Here is a 24,810-nt window from a genome sequence, read left to right on the forward strand (position 1 = left end):
TGGCATTGACTGAGCGGACACGGAGAAGGAGGATGGGCCTTTAGGGGAAAGAGGCAGGTGACTGCAGCATGATACAACTCCCATCTCCACAGCCACCCTGCCTTCCCATTCCCCCCCCACCCCCAACACTCCCTCCCTCCTCGAGATTGAACGTGACAAATGAGCTACAGGTGGTGGTCCGGAAAGGCAAGAGAAGGGTTACTGGGCAAAACTGGGCCCTGCTCTCAGTGAGCGCTCCAGCGTGGGAACGCCCACAGGGATGCCAGACCACTGGTGCGGCCGGACAAAAAATACCCAAATTCTAGAGGCCCCAACTGTATTTTTCTTTTAAGCTTATGCAATAGACATGCACACTTAGCCAAGCTAAGAATTCAAATAATTTATCAGCGACAGACCTGGAATGTATCCGCTACTCGGTGCAGGAATTCAATTACAAAAAGTGGTGGCACTTCTGTCTGTATAACAGACACAAAGAAGATTTTGTCCCGGTAGATACTGATGAGGTAGTGGTGGGGCGTTGAGATGACGGGAGGCACATTCTCAACATCGGTGGCTTTCTCCTGAGCTTCAAAGAAATAATCACACACAGATTGGCTCACAACGCTCTTCCAGTGCTTCTCCAAGAATATATCACCAGAACAGTTTATAAGAAACAGACTGTGGATCATTTTCTGTTGGAGACACATTCATACAGGTTACACAGATGGAAGTGATTTGAAGACTGACATTCCTTCTCCTCCCCACCTTCTCTTCACTCCAGTGTTGGCTTTGTTCTAATGTACACCAGGATTTTTTAAAAAGAGGATACCACTCCATATATTTTACTTTATTGCAATATTGACTGCAGTTCCTTTACTTTCTAAAAGGAAATAGACGTACAAAGACACCAAACTGCTACTGTAGTAAATACTTCGGATTTTTTTTTTTAATTGAAGGCATCCACACTTTAAGAGCTAAGCAAGTTCAAAGCAGTAAAGCTCTTTACCCTGTCCAGCAGCACAGCTGTCAACAGATAAAAGTAATTCTGTGTTTAAGTGCAGTTTTAAGTTCACCCTTCGAACTGTCAAAACATAGCACCACAGAAATGCAAGATTAGAAGAGTCCCTGGATAGGTCATCTTCGCCAGTCCCCGGCATGGAGGTAGTGCTAAATATAATCGAAGACTATCCCTAACAGGTGTCTGTCTAATCTATTCTCAAAAACTTCTGATGACAGATTCCATAACCTCTCCAAGTATTTTGTTCCTGTGCTTTCCTACTGACAGGAAGGTTTCCCTAATGTCCCTTGCTGCAATTCAAATCCATTGCTTCTTGTCCTGTCCTCAGTGGCAAAGGAGGCTAATTTATCACCCTCCTCTTTATAACAACCTTTTATGTACTTGAAGGCTGTTGTCTCTCTGTCTTCTTTTTTCCAGAGTAAACAAACCCATTTTCTTCCAGTATTTCTGGTAGCTCAAGTTTTGTAGAGATTAAATAATTTTAGATGCTCTCCAAAGTGTGGTGCTAAAAATGGGACAATACACCAGTTGAGGCCTTTCCAGTGCTAAGTAGGTGGAAAAACTACTTCGTGTGTCTTGTTTATAACATAACCACTAGTGTTTCTATATCAAGTGTTACAAAAGCACTCAGTTGCGAAAACCAACATTGTAACAGTTTCTTGAACATTGGGGATGGAGAGAATAGTAGCTTCTTTTTATATATCTATATCTATCTCCAGGAAAAGTAATTGAAAAACAACGTTTTCATTAATCTGGGTGGCCAGGCCAAGACGGCTGTAGAAATGGCAAAATCTTTTCCTTAAAACACAACTCAGCCACAAAAAATATTTACATCTGCCTGAAGTGTCCAGGTTTAAATGACTCGCAAGAAGTTTCCCCTCCCGCAACATACCCAATGCTTGACTACTAGGAAAAGTGTTTAGTTCCAGACACTTGCTGCTGTTCTCACAACTCAAGTGTCTGCTCATTTTGTTGAGTCACTTGAAATGCTCCAATGTGGCTTTTAGGTATTTATCAAAAAATTGAAAGCAATATAGTTTCAATCAATCAAACTGGTCAGAAAAGATATAGCCATTTTCTTAGGTAAAAGCTGCAGTAACATTAAAAAAAACCCCACAAACAAACACTTGAACACTGACTTTTTGTTTGCCCGTTTATTAAAGATACACTGGAATCTACAGAGAGGTAAGAGTGTGTGAATACCGTGATTTCTTTAGAGAGTTTCTTTTATACCAGAAGAGTTGTCTTCTCAAAGGCTCCCCGCAAAACCAAGGTGATGTTGTAGCATGTATAGACAAGCACTCCTGTACCTGAAATACAGTTTGGAGATGTATTCAACAAACCATTATTTTTTATTTGAGAGAGAAAGAGACAGAGACAAGATTACTATTGTGTAAGATTTATTTTCGAGTAAAATAATTGAGGAAAAGTTGACAGATGTTTCCATCTGGAGGGAGTAAGGGGGAAGCACAGAAAAACTCTTGTAAAATAGGATTTTACTTTGATTTACCTAACAAGAGCTAAACATCTTTTTCCCCTAGTGAAGATGCAAAGAGCAACAAAAAGGCCATATTTCATGGTCCTTATATTGGCTGGGTTCCAATGACTCAAGGTAGGACTTTAGAAGTGGATACTTAGTTATCACCCATCCTACTGGGCAGCAGCAGAAGACACTGAAGTTTGAAATTAGCATGGCTGATTTTTAAAATTATTTTATTTTAAATTGGATTTTGATTTTTTTTCCTGTTTAAAAATAAACCTGTTTAAAGTGAAATCTGAATATATTCACATTGTACACACACCCCTATATAATGTTATGGAATATCTGTGTATGACACGTTAGGCCTAAATTTATAATTTCTTAAACATTTTAATGAAATAACATGCTGAGCCTCCAATCAAAAACTTGATTTAACTATTTTCCCTTCATTCTAACGTTTGAGGTCAAGCCACATACATACGGCACAATAGCTCAGAGACTAGACTTTCTTTTTCAAGATATTTAGGTGAGTAGAACTTAGCTTCCAGTCACTTAGCCATATGGAAAATTTCCCAGGCTGACCAGAAATAATCAATTAACTCAGGGACTAAAGTTAATCTAGCTATTTAATAAATCAATTAGTTAAAAAAGTGAAACAGTTTTATAAACTTCTCTTACATATCCAAAACATTTAAGGTTGTTTTGCTTAATTCAAATTCTATGCTCAGTTAACATCAAAATGCTTCATAATAATTTACATTCTCCTCATGATTTATCTAAATAAAAATACCATGCATCATTTTCTCATTGTAAGAATGTATATTAAGAATCTGAAAATGCTGAGCTCTATATTGCTTAAATAAATGCATGTATAGTTATAATGTATCCTGCTAGGAAGCAAAAAGATGTAACAAATCTAGTGTAAAAGACTATTTCATTGTAAATCAACATATTTTAATGGTTATATCAGCCACTGAGAATGCACTTTTTTTGGAAAACGTGTATAAAAGTGGAAACGTTTATTAAATTATTATTTCAGTCAAGGCTGTCTCCTTGATTTACATCTCCCTTTATATAAAGTCAAGCCATCCCAGAAATTAACATTATTGCAGGTCTTCACTGAATATACATAGGGTTAAATTCATCCAACATTTAGTTGGTTACTGAAACAGCAACACACACACACACACACACACACACACACACACACACACACACACACCCCCCCCACCCCCACCCACCCACCCCCGGGCAACTTGAGAAGAGTCATGCATTCCTAAACACAGCAATCTGAACATAACAGTTTTAATCCAGTTTGACCAAAAACTTTTCCTGAATTTAGCACGCATTGCCATATTAAACTCTGCTAAGTCTCTCAAGATGGTCAGGTAAGTGTGCAAGTCTAATCAACCACTGTCAGTACTGTTCCATAGCAAAACAGGACCTGCACATGAATGTAATCAGCAGTAAAATCTTAGAACAATTCTTGCATGCATTCTAATATGGATACAATAGCCTGCCTGTTAACAAAGACAAACCCCAATTCACCAGAAATGTAAACACAGGCAAGTTTCAATACATGCACTGGAGCGGACTTCATTCTATAAAGGCCTGATTCAAAGCCCAGCAGAGTCTGTAAAGCGATAACCAAGGACTGAAAAGGGCTTGGATCAGATGTCTGAATCATGGAGCATTTTCAGACTCTAGACATTGTCTTGCTGTTAAAGCCCACAGATTCTATGGATCAGCATGTGTTACTTTTACTACAAACACACGACTCACACTTGAAGGGCTGAACTGCTAAAGGCAGACTTGTAAATTCTGATCTTAGCATGTGGCCCTGGGTCATCCTTCAAATTGATTGTGTTAATGCAGACACGGCTGATGTAAAACTCCATGACCTTATACTTGCTAACTGGATCGGTGGTTTTGTTCCTAAATACTGCTGAGTTTTATGACAAATTTTGCAAACTTTTAAACACATTTCTCGGACTTTTCCAAACTAGCTGTACTATTTCAACCCCAGCGTTAGAGTTCCCTTTAAAGAGACATTTTCTCTCACAAGTCAGTTCAGTGATAGAAATGTAGCCATGTTAGTCCTGTTTTTTGATTCAGCTACACCAGACTAACAAGATGGTTTATTAGGTGATGAGCTTTCGTGGGCCAGACCCACTTCATCAGATCAAGTAGTGGGTGTGACAATTTTCTTCCACTACTTGATCTGAGGAAGTGGGTCTGGCCCACGAAAGCTCATCACCTAATAAACCATCTTGTTAGTCTTTAAAGTGCTATGTAGTCCTGTTTAAGCCATTTCAGGTGAGAGATGCATAGGCAGTTATGCCCCCACACTTCTGTGCCTCACTTGTGATCTGGAAGAGCCAATGTGTCAGCCAGTTCAGTTTCTCATTCAGTTGTAAAAGTGGTGATATGGACACTTCTCTCCGAAGAGTTACTGCCAATTTATTTCACAACAGCTAGAATTTTGATGACCATAATCTGCCAAGCTATTTTTAACTTGGGTGTTCCCTTCATAAAGTATTTAAGGTATGGATCATTATTTTACTGTTTGCTGCTTTATTGAGCAAAAATTTACAATACTTTCTTGTACAGGCAGTCCCTGGGTTACGTACAAGATAGGGACTGTAGGTTTGTTCTTAAGTTGAATTTGTATGTAAGTCGGAACTGGTACATATTGTAGGGGAAACTCTAGCCAAACATTTCTCCAGAACTCAGTTTTATTCTCCCACACCTCACTTCCCTCAGTCCTTTATTCTCAAGCTGAGGTGTCTGCTGAGAAAAGCCACTCCGCGTCTCCCTGGTCTGCTGGTGGGGGGGGGGGTTGGTTTGCGTCTCCCTGGTCTGCTGGGGGGAAGCAGCTAGTGCGGGGTTGCCTCACCCCGTTTGTAAGTAGGGATCCTATGTAAGTCGGATCCCTGTAACCCGGGGACTGCCTGTATATAAAAATCTCCAGCAAACTAAGTTCCAATAATGGTTATTGTATATGCAGTCTGTTGCTGAGCCCTGACCTCCAGATACTGATCTGTCCTGAATCAAAGCTCAAATTCCACAAGGAATAAGAATAGGCCCACTATCCTTGAGAAAGTACTTCCCATGAGAACATAAGTGAAGCCACTAAACAGCAGGACTGAATTATTCCTTAAACCAACAGGTCAAGTAAATGACACCAGTAATCACAGTGCGAAGTATTTTTAGAACTGGGACATTGAGGATAGTGTTCCTGGATGAAAGCCTAGAAGTTACACGCATACAGCCTCCCACCCAATCAAAAAGAGTAACCTTCCCAGAGAGCGCTTTGTAAAACACTTGGCGATAGCAATTAAAGGAGGAGGTGGAAAAGTGCAATATGTAAAGTGTTAAGAGGGTGTGTCTGGGAACAATGAGACTGCATAGATCACTGCTTCCAGACATTTATAAAGGAACAGACTGTGGATAGTCATGGATGATTAACTCATGACAATAGGCCCCAGCATGTCATTCATGCTTATTTTAATAAACTTGTAGTGTTTGATGCGGCCAGTTGAGGGATCATTAACTCAGTTGTCGGGGACCATGCAAAGGGTTGAAGGGGCAGTCCTTCAGTAGGTTCACTTACTCTTTCTTCTCCTAGAGCCTGTTCATGTGCGTGTCAGTCTCTGCTAGGTGGGATTCTACTGGGCTCTTTCTGGTCACCTTTCCTATTCCAAGGGAATGTAAACCTTCCTCCCCTACATGATTGCCCCTGGGAAACTAAAGTGGTTTTGTCCAATGTATCTTCAATGTGCTGAGGCTACTTCTCTCTCTCCTTTTTGATCAAATGCAGATTCTACAATTTCACTCTTCTCGAAGCTGGGCCGCAAGAAGAAAGCCGGAGGACAGTTCCAGGAAGTTCACTGGACCAAAATGATGCAAAGTGGTAAGGGAATAATGCAAGCCATCACTCATGGTGCCTACTTATCCTTCACTGACATTATCTGCCCCAACATTCATTGTGATGCCTTGTGCCCTTCCAGAAAGTTGGAGTTCAGCTGCACACCAAGCAGGAAACTGAGAATTAAATTACACACCCAACAATGCTACCTCAGCTCTGCTCTCTGCAGCAGGCATGAAGTCTTGGGAACATTTCAGCAAGGGGTGTGCCATAAGAAGTACACATGGATGACTAAAATGCGCAGGTTAGTCCTGCATTCCACAGATTTGAATGACAAGGTTTATTTGGCCCAAGTCCAGCTGCATTTACAGGAGTGGATATCGAATGGCGGGATTAGGTGGAACAGGTTGGCAGAGCTTTCACAGATTATGAGGAAAGATGAACGTGTATCTCAGGGGAACAAGTATGCCTCATTCCCATGATGTGTTCTGTGTCAGCAGCACCATACAGGAGACGTTTTAGGGATTGTCAGTCCCCTGGTGGCATGTGTGCACATGTTCCCTAGGGGTGAGCAAAAGGAAACTCAGACCCTTCATGGGAAAGGTGAAGGCAGCTCCTGTTTGCTATGCCTTACCCCAACCTAGGTTTTGCCGTAGCAAAGAGGTGTTAGGATTGTACCATACAGTGCCCTGCTCCTAGAGCGCTCTGTGCCATTCCTGAGACGAGAGCACTCACGCTTGTCTTACTGACCCGATGGGCCATTACTTGAAGACCGAAAAGCTGATGCAGAGTTGTGAGTGTGGGGTGATCTTTAGCCACAGTTCCTGGAATGTTTGGAGACTTGAGTGTAGTTGAATTTGATGTCTATGAAGGGCACTAGGCTTCACTGGACAAATTTAATTAACTGTGTGTTAGGAAGTGAGGGGAGAGGAAGGCGGAAGAATGTGATTTCCTTGTGTTAAAACAAACCAACACACACACCCCCCCACACACTCTTCATCCCCATGTTCCATAGCCCACTTAGTTCACCTCCACAGCCTCTGCTCTGTTCGCAGCAGTTATCCGAGCCACAAACCACTGGCTGCGTGTCAGCCCCTTCACTGCCCCCACAGCATCTCAACCCGCCCTCTTCCTGAGCCCTTTTCTCTTTCCCCACAGCTCTTCCCAACTGCTCTGACCTGCCCCTTCCCCTCAAACAGCAACAGCACGGGGAAGACAGAGCCTCATGTCCCTCCCATATTACTGGAGGCAGCATGGGAAGGGCAGGTCGTTTTGGGTTCCTTCTCTTGATGAAGGACTCTCCTTTGCCCTGGTTGAGCAAGCCCTGGGAGGAAATGTTGAAGGATGGGATGGAGAGAGGTAGTTGTAAGACCATAGAAGAGGTCTCTGTTGACTCAGTTCCCCTTCCTCATCAAGTATGTCACAGAAAAGGAAGGTATCCCCCACTCTCCAGCGGTTCTCAGCTCCCTGAGATCAACAGTCCCTATACAGAGGATCCCTTATTCACTGAGGGATTGTAGAAAAGCTACTTTTTTGGAAACCCCGTTTCCCCAAAGCTTTAGTCACCAAACAGTTTCCAAAACAGAGTTTGAATGATCCCTTACAACTGAACAAGGATTGTGGTCTAAAGTTCTGCTGGACCTCCAGTGCACTGCCCTCAGCAGGGGAAGTGAGCAACAGCATAGCGTTCCTACCCATTCCTTGGACAGCTCCAACCCACCTCTCGCTCACGTATTCCCCGGCGCTGCACCAGAAGAGTCCAGCGCATGGTAGCATTAAGAGTAGGGCTCTACCCAATTCTCACACAGAGGATTTAAAATACATTTCATGATGTCAGCTACTTTCAGTCTGAAATGCCCTGGTGGTATAATTGTAGGAGTCCCAACCCCAAAATGGAGTTGTGTGGGAGGAGTGCAAGGTTATTGTAGGAGGGGTTGTGGCACCTTTACTTCTGTGCTGCTGCTGGCGGGGAGGCTGTCTCCGGAGCTAGGCAGCTGGAGAACTTGAGTGCCAGCTCTAAAGGCAGCACGGACACCAGCAAGAACACAGAAGAAAGGATGGCATGGCATTGCCACCTTTACTTCTGCACTGCAGATGAGGCACTGCCCCCAGAGCTGGGTATCCGGCCAAAACCCACCTCTCCTCAGCCACCCAGCTCTGAGGGCAGCTCAGGCATAAAGGTGCCAGTACTATGACCCTATTAAAATAAAATCTTGTGACACTCTTCCACCTCCCTTTTGGGTCAGGCCCCCCATTGCTCTTCCACATGAAAACTGTATTGTCTGGGGTAAAAACACAGAAGAGATCAGAGTCCAGTCAGATGTGTCTTTCCACTGCTGTGAATTTGTCAGGGCCGTAGTTAGGAGCAGCTCACTAGGGGGAGGAGGGAGGGGCGGACACGGTGTCTGTTATCATCTTGACCAAGTGACTGAGAAATTCGCTCGGCCCTGCTGCTCAGGAAGCATGTGAAACAGAAAATGTCATCAATTTTCAAGTCACAAAAATGACTTGCCCTAATGGTGAGTGAATAACCAATGACAGAGCCTTAAGCGGAGGAGGGCGGGAGGGAAGTGTTTTGTGTTCTTCAGGTCTATTCTGTCTGATAGAGGAGTTGTTAGCGTTAAGCTGCAGGGCGTCTGGTCATGCCAAAGCAAAGGCAGAGTTAAAGTTTCTCTCCCCATTTTGAAGCCTGGGCATATTACAACTTTACAGCATAGACAACCTGTTCACTATTCTGACTCCTAGTTTCTCACTCAAATGCCACACACTACTTACGGGTGAGCACCCACACCAGCCCACCACACAGCTGTTGATTATGTTCAACAATGGAGCCAGAGTAACAGCTTTTCTGAATTATCAGCCACCTCCTAACCACCAATCACACACATGGCACTATTGCCACGTAGACTTTTGGGAACACCGGAGGGTCAGTTCTAACAATTGCTTTGGTGTTACTGCCTATGTGGGTGTGTGCGCTTCGTTGAACACTGCTACTGGACAGTACCAGTGAAGTGATCTTCCCTCATTACCCCCCTCACCTGGGAAACCCATCCCCACAATGCCTAAGGCAGTACGTTGGAGCTAGAGGGTGGGTATCTGTCTCTCGTTTTGCAGCCTTTTTTTCCCTCCTGTTGGTTATGTTGCTTAGTCATGAGTACTTAATATTTGTAGTGAGTGTAATTGTTAGTTTCATTTAGCTTATTGGCAGTAGGACAAACTTGAAGTGGAAAAAAAGAGCATACAAGAGAGCTAATGGCGGAGCTTGGATGTCCTAGCTTCAAGCCATGACCTTCATTTGCAAGAGGTCTGACTGACACTCACAATGGATGCCTTCACTGTTTTAGAGACTCTGCTTCTCCCTTAAAGTCTATAAAGAAGCAAATACACAAGGAGAAACAGTCCAGACTGGCACTTTTTCCTCGAGGTTTTTTAGACTCCTGGGATGACCCGAGATGTGGTGAAAACCAGAGACATCAATCCTGGAAGTTACCTCAGTTTCGATGTCAGGCAGATGCCCTCCTCAGAAAGCAGCAAGGGGTTTTGTGATGAGAAGTTCTCTAAATCAACATAAAAGGACAAAGAAGGATTTGTGTGGGTTTCACATCCTTAAATCTCCTATTATGGCTCTTGCATTAGAGATTTCCCCATCCAAACACTAAATCCTCTTCACTCTGACAAGTCTTCCCCTGAAAAGGAAAGTAAACAAGACTAGAGAGATATGGTAAAGAACCTCCTATTGGACCTGAGGATGTTAATTCTCACAACGTTCCTTGGTTTCTCCAATTTGCTTCCATGTCTCTTTCGCAGATGTACTGCCATCGTGGCCATATTGGCCCTCATAGCTACATCGTCAAAGACAAGGTCTACCTTAGCATATCACCTATGTGCAAGTCAGCGATTACAAACTCTCAAGAATCTTATACCGCTCCTCATTAAGTTCAGCAAACAGAGGCACAACGAGTCCTAAAATGATGGAGACATGTCTGTAAATCTGAAACCCTTCCATGGGCTACACTAGTGTCAGCTGATGATTTAAAAATCCTTTTATAGAATAACTGAATGGACAAAACCTCTGGATGTTCCATGGGAGACAATTCTGAAAAAGCCCATCGCCTGTTGGGTATTCCACAACCTACAACCCAAAGCAGAGTTGCTCTATCTATTAGCGAGCGGATATTTGAGCCAAATTCTTTTGATGGTCCTGTCTTCATTTCAGCTACTTCAAAATGTGCTGACTGTACATATCAAGTATTGTGAAAAGGACTGACATTTTTAGACTCTGTCTCCTCTTCCCTGATAGTGTTGCCACCAGTGAGATCAAAATAGTTAAGGAACTCAATTCACAAATAGCAAGAGCCCAAAAGACTAGATCTCTTGGAGAAGAAAATCTGTCCCTCAGTTCTTGTTCATGTCAGGACAGCAGACTATCAAACCATGCTACTAAAATTAGGATTATCTGGTAAATGATAGCTTGACAAATTACCCTCAATTTAAGACAAGTATAGAATAAATTAAAGAATTAGTTAATCTTGAGAATGAAAGGGGCCTGGTTTAAAAAAAAATCTCTTGAAAAAGACCGTAACCAACAGGAGTGGCTGTAGATGGTTTTAAGTAACACAAGGAATCTGTCTAAAAGGAGACAGCTGGAACCTTCCCATCCCACATAACCTTTACTTTAAGATAACACTGGTATGCGAGCCAATGATGCAATGAAAAATTGTTGGCCAGCAAGGAGAGGTGGAAAGGCCTTGGGAAAAAAAAAGAGAGACCGTAAATCTGATCTGGATGAGAAATAAGGATGAATTGTCTCAAGTTCGTGTTTAGCTGAAGTCTGTAACTGACAATGATATCACTTGTTTGTTAAAAGGAGATGTAGTAAATTACTCATTTAGGCAGGTACAGAACAACTGTGTAAATACCATTTGGGCTTGGGATTTAATAAAGGAATTTATGACTAAATTAGTGTTGGGATAACACCCTACACAAACAACTCCAAGTTTAAAAAAAACAACCAATCAACGAAGAGGATCCACTGACTGTTAAAAATCTCTCCAAGCTGCATTAGAGGCTGCTGATTCTCGTGTGCATTCAAGGCCATGCTCATCATGGTTATCTGCAGGGCTTGACAAATAATGCAATCTACTCGCCCGTGGTGAGTAGACTGCAACCCAGAAGAGCCGGGTTCAGGCGATCTGTGCATGCGCAGATCGCCGGACAGCGCAGCTGGCGAGCAGGGCTCGCCGCGGTTTGGCGAGCCCTGGTTATCTGCATCAATTTTCCTAAGAGAAGAGCAAGCAACCATCGATCATTTACCATTCAATAGTCAGAATTATTTACTGTGAAGGCTGAGGAGTCTCCTCATTCAGAGACTAGAAATCCACATTCAGATCAGTGGATTTATATAATCCTATATTTAGAAAATTTCTGCCTCAATTTTCATTCTCTAAATTAGGCAATATGAAGAGAAACATTTTTACAGCTGACCAATCCATAAAGATCTAGATGGAACTGGCTTCTTCTACTATTACCGTTGAACTAATCAACAATGAACAATCTCTAACCTTTGGTTCACACCTGTCTCATTTCTAGGAGGTATGGATGGTAATCACCAAAGATCAATGAGTCCTTCAAATCAGGGACAGCTATGCCATCCAATTTCAAACCTTGTCCCTTTCCTACCCTCATTCTCATAGGAGTGCTATGCACTAGAAGACAGACTAACTCACTCAAGCAAGGCACAGTATAGAGTGCTTCAGGCATATATTGGGAAAGGGTTCTAGTCACAATGAAGAAGATGGAGGAGTTTGCATCCAATTCTCTCTCTCAGAAACCCCAACAAATACAAATAGCATGTCCAGTTCTGTTTTCTACCTGCTTCAAGTTATCCCTCAGTAGATCGCAGGGAATGGTTCATTACCCGTGACTTGCTGGATGGTCATTTGTGTACATCAATACACACCCACAAACAGAAAAATATCTAAATTTTATGACTCTACGGCAACATTAACAGTTGTGCCTATTAGGGATGTAAAATCCTGTTTGATTAAACAGAGTGTCAGCACTACGTTTAACCATTTAAACAATTAAAGGGGATGAGTGTGTAGCCAAAATGTAGTATTTTAGTGTTGGTATAAGAATACAAGCATAATGATAGTAAAGTCCTATATGATTAACGTTTTGTATGCTTTTATTTCACCCTGTCTCTCATTATTGCATGTTTGCTGTAAGGTCCACATCACAAGCTAAGTTGTGCAAGATTCTTTTCTTTTTGTTATTCCTTTAGTAACTATAATAATAATATCGCTTCTAATCTCGAATCTTGTCTGAAACTCTACAGTTGTTTTGTGTGTGTGGAGGATGTGTGCAAGTCACCACACATGCCCAGATGGTGAAGAAGTGGGAACCTTGAAGATAACCAGGACACATCTATTGTGCCAGATGCTGAATTAAATGTCCAGAACTGACAGAACGCTGGAGGCAGGCAGATACCCTCTCAAGAGTGAGACAAAAATAAGAGACCAGGATGGGAAGCCTGACAGCCAAAGGATAACAGTGGAAAACCTTGAGATTAGCACCTTTTAAGGATGATAGCACCTTTTAAGGATGAATGATTGCAGCATGACACTGCAAAACCTATAGACGCCAATGGGAACTTCCATGTATAAAATGGGGAGCTTCTGCCATAAGACTCTGGATTCAGTGCTGAAAGCCAAGCATCAGAGAAGCCTCGAATTGCGATCAATAGACCCCAACTCCTCACTCAGTCAATCTTGCCTGACCAGTAAGACTGATTTGAGCCATGACAGACTGGGGTGGGAGTGGGCGAGGCTGCTCCTGGGTACTAGTTAAGAGTGATGCTTACAGGGTAAGTTTAACTGGTTACCCATTAACATCCCTAATGCCTGTTCTATGACCACAACTCATCTATGCAGGCAACGGTTGCATATTTAACCCCTACTTGGCTGCCTGGCTTATGTGTAAACATGGGAAAGTGGTGGGGACAGGAAATCACAAATGCAGTCAATAGCAACCACAAAGAAAGTGATTCTTCTTCCATCCTGGATTTGAAGATCAATTTAAAAGTTTAATCTGATTCCATCCTGATCTATGAAAAGTTCATTAGAACGCTCCTAGATTAAATATGCTGAATCCGGATTAAATGCTGACCTCTGATGGAAGCGTACATGCAGGAATTCAGCTGGATTCTCTGATTCTGTCCACAACTCGAATGGATGCATCCAAGATGGATTGGGAAGCACATAGATCATGAACTTAGTTCTCATCTAGAATACACAATTTACATCAATGTGCTAGAACTGGTAAAATAATCTCACCACTCTTAAAAGTATTTCTCGCTCTAGTCAAGGATTCTTCAATCCAAATTCTAACAGATAATTTCACAAGGGCTTATTATATAAACAGGTAGGAAGGTGTGATAGACTTTTTTTGGTCAGGAAGCCATAAACTTTGGGAATGGCATATCTAGAACAACATCAGACAGCTCTACTATTCATGGGAGTCTAGTGGCTATAGTAAGCAAAAAACACTCTTGTCCCATGAGTGAGAAACAAAAACAAAAAAAAAAAAAAAAAAATTGATTTCTGCATTGTATTTCCAAAGGAGGAGAGCTCCCCCATACAAGTGTCTTCATGTGATATCAAAAGAGGAAAGTGTTAAAATCTTGTTCTCAATCTTGTTCTCAAGCAGGAAAAAGTCCAGGATCTCTAGCAGTTTTCTGCATTATTTATTGGTCACACCATCTGATTGACGCTTTCCTACTGTTGCCACTAACTTTAAGAGTATTTTGGAAAAGAGGCAAGAAAAAGCTTGACTTGTATTGGTCACTCCTGCTTTAGCTAATCAGTTTTGGATCTCAATCGCATTGTGATTCATTCCCCAAACCCAGCCTCATTGCATATCTGTCTTACATAGCATTTAGACAGTCTTAGTATAAACAGTGTTCTTCAGAATAGGAAGTTATCTACAACAACTAAATATACTGCAAAAATGGAAACTTTTTTCCATTATGTTTGAGAATTTAGGGGGTTATATGCCACACTGGTGCTCTAGAACCGCTCTTTATCTAGAGTGCTTATTTAATCTCTCTATTGTTTCAGTCAACATCACCTGGCTGCTATGTCAGCATTATATTCTCAAAACAGAGGAAGTTCAGTTTGTAAGCCTCAGTCAGTGACTAGATTGGAGAGGGCTTGTTCATATTTTTCCTCTTGTGAGAAATGCATCTACAACATGGGACTTAACTATAGTGATTTTAAAAGCTGGAATTAAAGTGTACTTGAGTCACGTGTTTACCCACCATTACATAATGCTTTTTAAAAAAAATTTATTAAAGTTCCTGGTTTTCATATGTTCTTCGACATACATCTAGTTATCTTGAGTCTTTTTTACTGGTTGGTGATCACCTCCTGATATGTTTTTAAATATACTGTCTTCGAAGGATACTTTGAAATGGTTTTTAATCAGCAATTTAGTGTACAAAACCCCCCTTTCCATTATACACCTTGTTTTTCCATAATGGAAGTCATAGCCTGTAGTAAGGAAGAGATTTGTACAGTATTTCATCTACCAAATGACAAGCCTTTCATAATGTATTTACATGCAGCCTCAATTCAATCTGTTTCAAATCTAGTTCACTATCACTAACAATTGTAGATATGACCAGACCCTACTAACACAATTAAAGAAATCATTACAGTATTAGTTTGTTGAATAATCACATTCCCTTTGGGGGACAGAGGCTAGAATGGTTCATCGTGAAAGCGGAAAAATCCAAGTGACTCATTTGGAAACAGAATTAACAAACCCTCATGTTTGACTTGACATTCCTGAAAAAGTGGCTGGAGCTGTATTTTAAATAGGTTACACCCAAAGAAGTCTGGTGAAAAATGCTAGGGGAGTATCTATACATGACTGTTCAAAAACAAGTCAGATATTGAACTGGGAGAACTGAATAGACAGCGTAGATCAAGAACGTTGAGAATACCAATAGGCTTCTTATAAGATTTGCAGAATTGGAGGCAATCCTGCAGTGTGCCAAGTAGTCTCAAATTACACCAGTACCACTCAGAATTGAGGGCTCAGCGGTAGGGATGTTCAATATCGATGTAGTCAATTAATCGAGTAGTTGATGGGCTTTCCATCAACTATTCGATTAGTCGATAAGGACTAACACGTGTTCCGCCTTTGAAATGCCGCGTGGAGCCCAGTCAGCGGGAGACTCCCCGCTGGTCCTAGGCTCCACGCAGCATTTCAAAGAGAAAGCACCACTGCTCCGTCCCACTGAGCTGGAGTTGGGGAGGGGAGAAACCAGCTTTTAAGCTGGATTCCCCAGCACACTCTCCTCTTCACCCCCTTGCTACCTCTGTGTGATAGCGACTAATGCTTATTGGGTACTCGACTAGTCGCTTACATCCCCACTCAGCAGTTCGCAAGATTTGCACATTAGGAAGCCAGAAATCTGCTCTTAGCCCTTGGTAGATTCTCCCCACTACCCTGCCAACACTCAAACATAAAAGCACTAGAGCAGTGCAGGGCCTGTTACTCAGCCCCATGCTGCTCCTTTCTGAGAGGCATTTTGAGAGCAACAAGTGCACTGCACCAAAGGACCACAACTTGAAGTGCAGTATTACAGCTTATATTTTTGATTGGGGGGGGGGGGGGAGAGGCGGGAGGAAGCACAGCGCACGCCAAGCAGTTGGAAAAAGTCTCTGTATGTGCCCCCAGCAGCTGTCTGTTGCTGAGAACGGAAGACTGAGAGCCTGGGGGATGAGGGGATGGGGCACTGCACATGCTGTCTGTCCTGCCAACACTCAGCTACTATTGGCTGGAAACCAGCCAACAGGAGTTACTTGGGGCAGAGGCAGATTGAGAAACCTTTGCTCCCTCCCCCAGCTTCTCAGCATTGGAGATTCCCACATGAATCTGCGGCTGACTTTACTGAGTGCCGAGCAAGGGTGGGGCATGCAGGTAGCCAGCTGAGGCTCTGGCAGGCTGGATCTAGCAGCTGGGCAGGCCAGATTCAGCCCATAGATCATATTTTGCCCAGCCCTGGCCTACAGGCAGTCATTGGAAGGTGGCTATAAACTTGAGCAGCTCTGGGAATTGCTGTGATGCAGAGAAACAGCCCTGCTCTTGCAGCATTCCCAGAATCCGGGTGATGCAAAGGTAAAATACAAGCACTTCCTCTTCCATAAGGAGGCAGCACTTAGGAGGACTCCTTAATCTGACCCGTTCCAATGACACTCCTGTTCACCTCAACAGCAGCAGCAAAACTAGGCTCGAAATCAAGTTTCCACGCCAACAGTATTAAGTGCAGTGGGGATGCATGGAAAAGAACTTCAGAGATCTAAAGGAGACAGCTATAGAATCCTCCTGTTTAAAAAGGTTTTAAACAAAGAGCCGATGCTTGGCAGAAAGATGACGATTCGCGTTTGTGGTCTTTTTGTTTTTAAATAAAAGGGATGTATAAGTGGATAGGCAGACACATGAAGTGACCGGAGAAAACATTCCAGGGGAAGCGATGGGGAAAAGCAGCCAAGGGACAATAAAAGATGCTGTTTCAAAGTTAGTCTTCTATAAACCAAATTCTAGGCTGTGACTGGGAAACATTTAGGATAGGTTTGTAAATAGATCTTAGAAACAAGTCCAAGCAGAAGAACAGTTGAGTTACGTTACTGTGTCCATACATACGTGAAGGAATCTGTTATGGATGTGGTAAAGACAGATCTATATGAATGACTCATGTTTGTATGGAGAGAGAATGGAATGATTTTGAACCAATATGGGAAATAATCCTGCGGTTTGCAGAAGTCTAACCAGCAAATTGCTTTTTCTCCCCCTAATAGAAAAGGAAGAAAAAAACAACGTAGGTGATCTAGGAGGCAAAGTGTTCTTGCATAGGAAATGGAGCGGCATTTGAAAACTATTGAGATGCAAACAGGTAAAGCTTGTCTATGGTTTAAGCCAGTGTTTCTCAAACTGTGCTCTGCAGAGCCCCAGGGCTCCGCGAGACATCTCCAGGGGCTCTGCGTGGTTGACAAACTGGAAACATGGGTAGGTACAACACACACCATCAGTGGACCACTGGGGCTCCGCATAATTTTTACACACGTAAAGGGCTCCGGAGCCCCAAAAGTTTGAAACCGCTGGTTTAAGCTGTATTTTCCTGGGGCTAACATGAATTCCAATAGCCATTTGATTCACTAATCAGAGTCTTTTACCAGAACCCTGTGTAATACCTTCAAAAAATCTGGAAGCTTAAATCAATCATACTATATCATGGATTCAATCGTGACAATGATTGTGTGTCTCACTTCAAGAATCTGTAACCCATACACTCACCTCCACTGACCTAAAACCACAGAGGTATTAAAGGACAACTTCACTTTGAATGGTTTCTTTCAAATCCTTATGTTTAACAGCCTGTTGTGCCTTAACTTTAGCCAGGAAACATAGTTTGCCTTTCCCAGACCTGAAGAACAACTCTGTAGCGATCAAAAGCTTGTCTCTTCTGCATCAGAATTTGGTCAAATAATTGATATTACCCCACCCACCTTTTCCCACTGTAAAACTGTCAATCCAAAACCTATTTGGTACTTAATTTCCATTTGCTTGATGAACATGAGTGAAATCTGGCTGTATATGCTATGAAATAGGGAATGCCAGAAGCAAAGAAAGAACAAGAGGGGGAAGAACAGCAATATTTTAAAATGGGGACGTTTTAAATTCTGGCTTCTATCACATATTGCTCCTATGAATGATATGGCCAATTGCCACATCAGCTCTTGCGGCCTGTCATTCCTACTTCTCCATGGCTATGTCTAGATTGCATCCCTTTTTCATAAAAGGGATGCAAATTAGACGTATCGCAATTGCTAATGAAACGGGGATTTAAATCTCCCCCGCTTCATTAGCATAAAAATGGCTGCCGCTTTTTTCGGCACGGAGCTTTGCTGGAAAAAAGCGCCAGTCTAGACGCGGATCTTTCAGAAAATAAAGCCTTTTCCTTAAGATCCCTTATCCCTCTTAAAATAAGGGATCTTTTGGAAAAGGCTTTATTTTCCGAAAGATCCATGTCTAGACTGGCGCTTTTTTCTGGCAAAGCTCCATGCCGAAACAAAGCGGCAGCCATTTTTATGCTAATGAAGCGGGGGAGATTTAAAACCCTGCTTCATTAGCAACTGCGATATGTCTAATTTGCATCCCTTTTACGAAAAAGGGATGCAATCTAGACGTAGTCCATCTGTACGACCCTCTCTCCCACATAAAAGTCTTACAATAAGAAAGAGTAATTGCTCAGTTAAAGACGGGAAAGATTAGAACGCTAAATGTCTTTGTCAGAATTTCAAGACAACTGCACCTGTCTTCCCTGGTCAAATCTCAAGTTGTCTCCGTGTAGGCATCTATGTCCTCAGGGGTTTTAAGGCTGCACATGCCCTTCTGACTGGGACTTATAAGGCCGTATAGCTCCCTGCCTTACATTGTGATTTGCCCAGCAAGCCAGTCTGCCTAAAGGTCATCATCTGTGCTTTTCCTGTGAACACTTTGAACAGTGTACTGCTGGCAGCTGCCACACAGCTCTTTGTAAGTAAGCACATGTAGTCTGATGGTGTTGTCCAGTGAGGCTTTTTTACCTTAACACACATTTAAACAGGACTCACATGGTCCTCCAATCCTTTAGCAATGGTTGACACACATCCTCCTTCCTTCCCGGCCTCGGACAGAAAGTCCTGCCCATTTGCTGGTGCAGAAAAAAGTCATGAATCTGTTTTTAAAATTAGGAATGTTAAATATCGGTTAATTGAATAGTCAATTAACCTAATGAATTATCTGTTACTCAACTATTCTATAGGCCCCGGGGATGGGACCGGCAGCCAATGCACTTCAGCCCCACTCTCAAGGAGCACCCTTCCACTCTGTGCTGCTGCCTCTGTTTCAGAGGCAGCTGCATGGGGTGACAGCAGTGAGCCGGTCCATTAGGGAAGCCAGTTTAAAAACCAGCTCCCCTCGCAGACCAGTTGCCTGCCGCTCCCCTCACGGACCAGCTACCAGTGCAGGGTGGCAGCAGTTCCTGGCCAGTGCAGGGGTCTGCCTGCCCGCCTCACTTCCAATATACTTTAAATGCAGAGCCGCAGCACGGGTAGGTCCTGGACCCAGCGCAAGCTGGGAATGAGGCAGGCTGCTGGTCAGCCTGCTTTTTTAAAATAAATAAATATATATATATTTATATTTATGGTGGATGGGTGGGTGGAATGCATGTAGTCTACAGCATTAACCAATAAGCTTTTGCTTATCAATTAATTCGACTAGACTATTGTATCCCTATTTAAATACCGCCTTTTTATGCCAATAGCCCTTTTGTCTGGTGGTCCCGGGGAAATCCAATTTCAAACAGTGTATATGCAAGCTTCTGTTGGGGGTGATCGCTAGAGATATTTGCAACCTGACTGATTTAATCACCCTTCTCTGTTTTTGGTCCATGGAACTGCATAAGTATCACGGTGAGCCAGGGATTATAAAGTCCCCAAAGGTATTACATGGGATTGTAATAGCTTTTCCTATTACAGAGCATTTCTTCTCCCCCTCCCACACCGCTCACCGCCTCCATTTTGGGCTCAAACATACAAGATGCCTAGTGTCTCCTGCAGAGATGCTATGTATTGTCAATCTTTTTTGGAGTCCACTTTTCCGGGCTAGGCCTTTTGTTTCTATCTGCCATTTCCTACCTTCACTTCATCCCTCCCCGATACCCCCAGAGGCAGAATATAAGCATTTACTACAAGGAAAAGTTTAGCATCAAGCTCCTTTCAATGCTCAACTGCACCTAGTTTAAGCACTGCATGAGTCATTTATCCCTTTCAACACACAAACCCAGTGCATAAGTCCCCATTCTTTCCATAACTTTTACCACACATAAACCAGATGTTGAAGAGGCGATGCCAACTATTGATTTAGGTTTTGTACATACTTTGAAAACATATTGCCACCTCCAGTGCCAAGCTAGCAGTTTATTTTTTATAAACATTATCTGCTGTGTTTATTAACGGACAACACTCAGCAGTGTTTCAGTTTCAAACTACAGAGCATTTTACAGATTCCAAACCTTCAGGATTTAATCAAGCCATTTGAACTCTATATGGATAACAGCATACAATCTCTTCCATCTCTGTCTTATGTACCAAGTAAAAGACTGGTGGTGTATCTCCACTCCTATCAGTTTTAGCCACTGCACTTGTAGATTTATTTTACTCCTATTTCGCATGTGGCTTTTTTTCCCCCAATACTTTAACTACCCTGTATAAAATGCACATTTCCATTATTTCTATATGGATCTGCATTTCCTTATGTATCCTGCACTCAGCCAGCTTCTTCCTCCATAAGCTTTTGAAAAGAGAGGACTCTAATTGGTTTTTGGCTCGTGGGCTACCATTGTTATATAATGCATTGTGCACTGCATTTAAATGGTTAGCAAGGCAAATGAATTATTAATTTAAAGGTTCCATTTTTCTCTCCATGCACATAAATGATTCAGTAAAAAGAGCTCTTTAATGTTAAGGTGCTTTATAGTCAACATTTTAAATGGCTATTTTTGCTACAATGAATACCTGAGAAACAATATGATAAAAATTCTATTAGTCATCTTAATGCATCTTTTTGCTTGCACAGGGCAGTACTTAAAATCAGTACTTTTATCTTCATTTGGATAGGCTGAGAAAGGGGAAATAACACATTTTAAATTTTTACAAAAACTGAAAATTGACAGACTCAAGAGCATGTGTAACTGCTTTTTAAAAACAAAAAGCAAAGCCCCAGAGAAACAACATATCATGCTGACTCTGTTCTTTTAATAAGCTAGAACAAGTAAGAGTAACACCTTTACATAGACAGAGGGGATGAAAGGCTTGCTGACACTTTAAAAATTAGCTCTCCTGAGAATCAGGGATAGTGTTTTCAACTCAACAGAAGTGGAGGGAAAAATAGTACATGGCAGGGAGGGAGGACAGATTGGCTGCTGACCAGACAAGAACATGGCTGCTTGCTGATACAAGTAACCATTAGTGTGAGCAGAACAGAGAAAAAGGATGGTCTTGTTAGTTAAGGTTCTGGGATTCAAGCAGTGTCAATTCCATTCCCCATCTTCTACATGCTTTTTGTATTTGTCATCTGAAGAAGTGGGTTGTGCCCATGAAAGCTCATGATACTAGCTGTATTTTTTGCTTAGTCTCTAAGGTGCTACATGACCATTAAAAAAAAAAAATTAGATACAGACCAAGGCAGCTACCCCTCTCAGCATTTGTGTGACTGTCAGCAAGTCACTTATCACCTCACTTCTGCATGTGTAATCAGTCATCCCCCCCCCCCTTTGTCTAGACTTAGACTGTAAGTTTATGGAGAAGCAATTTTCTCTTAACATCTGTACATTCCACTGAAGATTCAGTGGGTACCCACTGAAAGCTGGATCAGTAGGGCTACTGGAATGAAAAACAGATCAGTAACAGGAAAGGGACTAAGCACAGAGAAAGATGACTCTGAAGCTAGTTGAAACAAAATACAGGACCATGTAGCACTTTAAAAGACTAACAAGATGGTTTATTAGCTTTCGTGGGCCAGACCCACTTCCTCAGATCATATAGCGGAAGAAAATAGTCACAACCATATATACCAAAGGATACAATTACAATAAAAAAAAAAGAACACATATGAAAGGTAGTATTCAGGCTGAAGCTAGTATTCAGGCTGTGTGTCATGAGGGACTCTTACAGATTTTTTTTTTTTTGCACTGGTGCTATCACCGGTGAAAACTGCCCTGCTGGGAACCCTAATGATAGCAAGGTGCTCATGGAGCTTTTTTATCTCCATCAACAAACTCCCCACAATAAACCTCAACATGGTTCTGGAAAGGGCTGTTTAGAAACTGGAGCTGTGTATAATAACACTCCCAACATTAGTGCCATTAGACAGATTAGTAATTTTCCCCTGGAGTATACAAGAGCCACTTGAAATTAAGCTGCAGCACTTTTCAATACAGTTCAAACGCACCAATTACTGACAAATTATCAGCAAATGTTAAATTTCCTAACAGACAAAGCTTCAGAGAAACCAACTGTTACCAACAAACTATTATTCTGCTGTTAATAAACTGAAGGCAAGGCAACACCAAAAAGAAAAATATGCAATAAACCTAAATAAGCACATGACCTATTTTAATCCCCTTTCTATCTTCCTGTTCTCATGCCATTGCTCATCACCTATACACACAGAGGGGGAGAGAGAGAGAGACAGACACTAAAATCTTTTCAGGGCAGAGACATGTATTTAGTGATCCTATATCCTGCCTAGCAAACTTAGCTGCTTTATAAATAAACTCTTTCACCAAAGAGCTTGACATAATAGATCACTTTGCTTAATATGTTATATTTCCAGAATATCAAGATTGTGGATTGCAATATTCTTGAAAGATTGCTTCTATGAAATACGTGTGGGTGTGATGATTAGTGAATGGGTCAGTTTAAAAACTTTTAAATAAAAAAATCCAGACTATTAAAAGACTACAAGAATTTGCTTCTGTATGCACATTTACTTATTCAATTCAGACAACAAAACCAACATGCACAAAGCGCTGCAGTGACCCGTTAAGCACTCAGTGCAAACCAAAATGTACCCATCCCACATAAATCTAGTGTTTTCATTTCTAGCTTACTTATCAGAAATTTAAGTGTTAAGACATTAACCCCAAATTTTTGCGTTTATATAAAATATATAAACGTCTCCTGTTTTCATTCATAAATGGGAACCTAAATATGATAATGGTGATAGATATAAAAGTTAAACTGTAAAACAAGCCTATTCATGGGGAAAAGGTTTCATACAGAGATTAATGTATAGAGACTAGGAAGATTAGTAGCAATTCATTTTCTTTTACACCACGGAAAGCTTCCGGGATCCAAAGTTAAACTCATTTGCAGTTATAAAGACAGTTCTTACGAGTGAAATACAATCTGAAATCCTAAGACTCAGGACAGAGCAAATTAAAAACAGACTCCGATATTAGATCTCATTACGGCACACTTATGGAGGGGAGAAAGCAACAGCTCCATGGATTAAAATACATTCAAATGTTTTAAAGTGAAAGGAGTTAGTGAAACTGAAGTGGATCTCTGCTCGACTTCGGGCTGTTGAGAATTTTTTCAGTAAGTTTGACCAGTCAGGAGATATTACCCAGCCGGACTGGAACACCAGGAAACGACACACCAAAGATTGGAAATACCTTCGATTGCTCCCGAACCTTCCCTCCAGCGCAGGAGAACCCCGGACCCACCTCGGCACGCCTCGTTTGGGGGTGAAGACAGCCCAGATGCTATTGCTAAGCCCACGTGCATTGCACTCCACAGTTAGCCAGCCAGGCAATCAATTCTCACGGGCAGCAGCGCCCGGATCCCAGGGCTGCGTGCGGAACAATGGAGGGACCATGGATTTCTAGGGGATCCGAGCTAGCTGCCACCAGGCCTTTGTCATGCAACCCCCCCACCCCACAAGGAGAGCAGCCCCGAGTGGCGGGGCTAACACATATTCACCTGCAGCGCCCCGAGCCCCGCTTCCCCGCAGCACAGCGGCCCCTCTCCCCCCCGCCAGCCGTGGCAAATATGGCTGTGAGGACCCGGCCCGCCCCATGCCTCCGCCCCCAGCTGCACGCACAGGTGGCCGTGGGGCTGCCTCCAGCCGTGCGCAAACCGGGGCTCCGCGTAAGCCGCTTGCAGCCGCCCCCGGGGGCGAATGCGCTGGAGTCCTTTGATGATGATTTTTGCATGACGAAGCAGGGGCGGGGGGGACCCAAATGCCCAGGCGGGGCTGGTCCTGCAGCAGGAAAAGCGCCTGTTGCAACTGGTCCAGCCGGAGCCGCGTTATTTTCACAGCGGGCACCCGGCTCCTCTCCACGTCTCCATCAGGCGCGCGGAGGCCCACTCTGCCGCCCCCCCCCTGCTTCCCCTCCTCGGCTCCGCCTGCTGCCGGCCGCCTGTCGCCCTGGTTGGAAGCTGCTGCAAGAGGCTGCCGAGAAGCCCCGGGGCTGCGCTGCTAGAGCCTGAGCATGAAGATGGCAGCGGAGGAACCACAAGCCAAGAAGCTCAAGCTGGACCCCCCCCAGCTTAGGTAATTGGCGAGGGGCGAGGGAGAGACTCGGCTGCACCCCGGGGGGGAGCGGGCAGCACAGCATAAGGGCGAAGTGCAGCCTGAAAGTCAAGCCGGGAGAGGCGCAGAGGAGGGCGGAGCGCACGTGCGCCGGGGCTCTGGTGCGACTTGCGGGCACTCGGGCCGGGGTCTGGGGAGGGGACGTCGCCAGAGCGTGCGCCCAAAGGCATCTCGAAGGACTCAGCGTTGCTTTTGCGGTTGCACATTAGCGCAGCCGCCCTCTCTGATACTTGTGGATATTAGAGTTGCCGGCCGGCT

General features: G+C 43.1%; 2 protein-coding genes across 8 annotated transcripts in view; one reads left to right on the forward strand and one right to left on the reverse strand.

Moving 5' to 3' along the window:
• AP3M1 (adaptor related protein complex 3 subunit mu 1) overlaps positions 1 to 24,191 on the reverse strand; it is a 35,684-nt gene extending 11,493 nt beyond the window's left edge. The window contains exons 1-3 of one of the 6 annotated variants that reach the window (XM_075935756.1): positions 24,061 to 24,191; positions 2,231 to 2,307; positions 396 to 671 (exon numbers count right to left, since the gene is read on the reverse strand). In XM_075935756.1, the coding sequence (XP_075791871.1) occupies positions 396 to 671; positions 2,231 to 2,307; positions 24,061 to 24,172 (465 nt within the window). In that variant the 5' untranslated portion in view covers positions 24,173 to 24,191. The other 5 variants (XM_075935757.1, XM_075935761.1, XM_075935755.1 and 2 more) reach the window with 5 other exon arrangements.
• A 180-nt stretch (positions 24,192 to 24,371) lies between these two features.
• ADK (adenosine kinase) overlaps positions 24,372 to 24,810 on the forward strand; it is a 419,027-nt gene continuing 418,588 nt past the window's right edge. For both annotated transcript variants that reach the window (XM_075935762.1, XM_075935764.1), the window contains exon 1: positions 24,372 to 24,513. In XM_075935762.1, coding sequence (XP_075791877.1) covers positions 24,452 to 24,513 — 62 coding nt within the window. In that variant the 5' untranslated portion in view covers positions 24,372 to 24,451. The remainder of the gene's footprint in view (positions 24,514 to 24,810) is intronic.

Source organism: Pelodiscus sinensis, chromosome 8 (genome assembly GCF_049634645.1).
Source record: "Pelodiscus sinensis isolate JC-2024 chromosome 8, ASM4963464v1, whole genome shotgun sequence".
Classification (NCBI taxonomy): Eukaryota; Metazoa; Chordata; order Testudines; family Trionychidae; genus Pelodiscus; species Pelodiscus sinensis.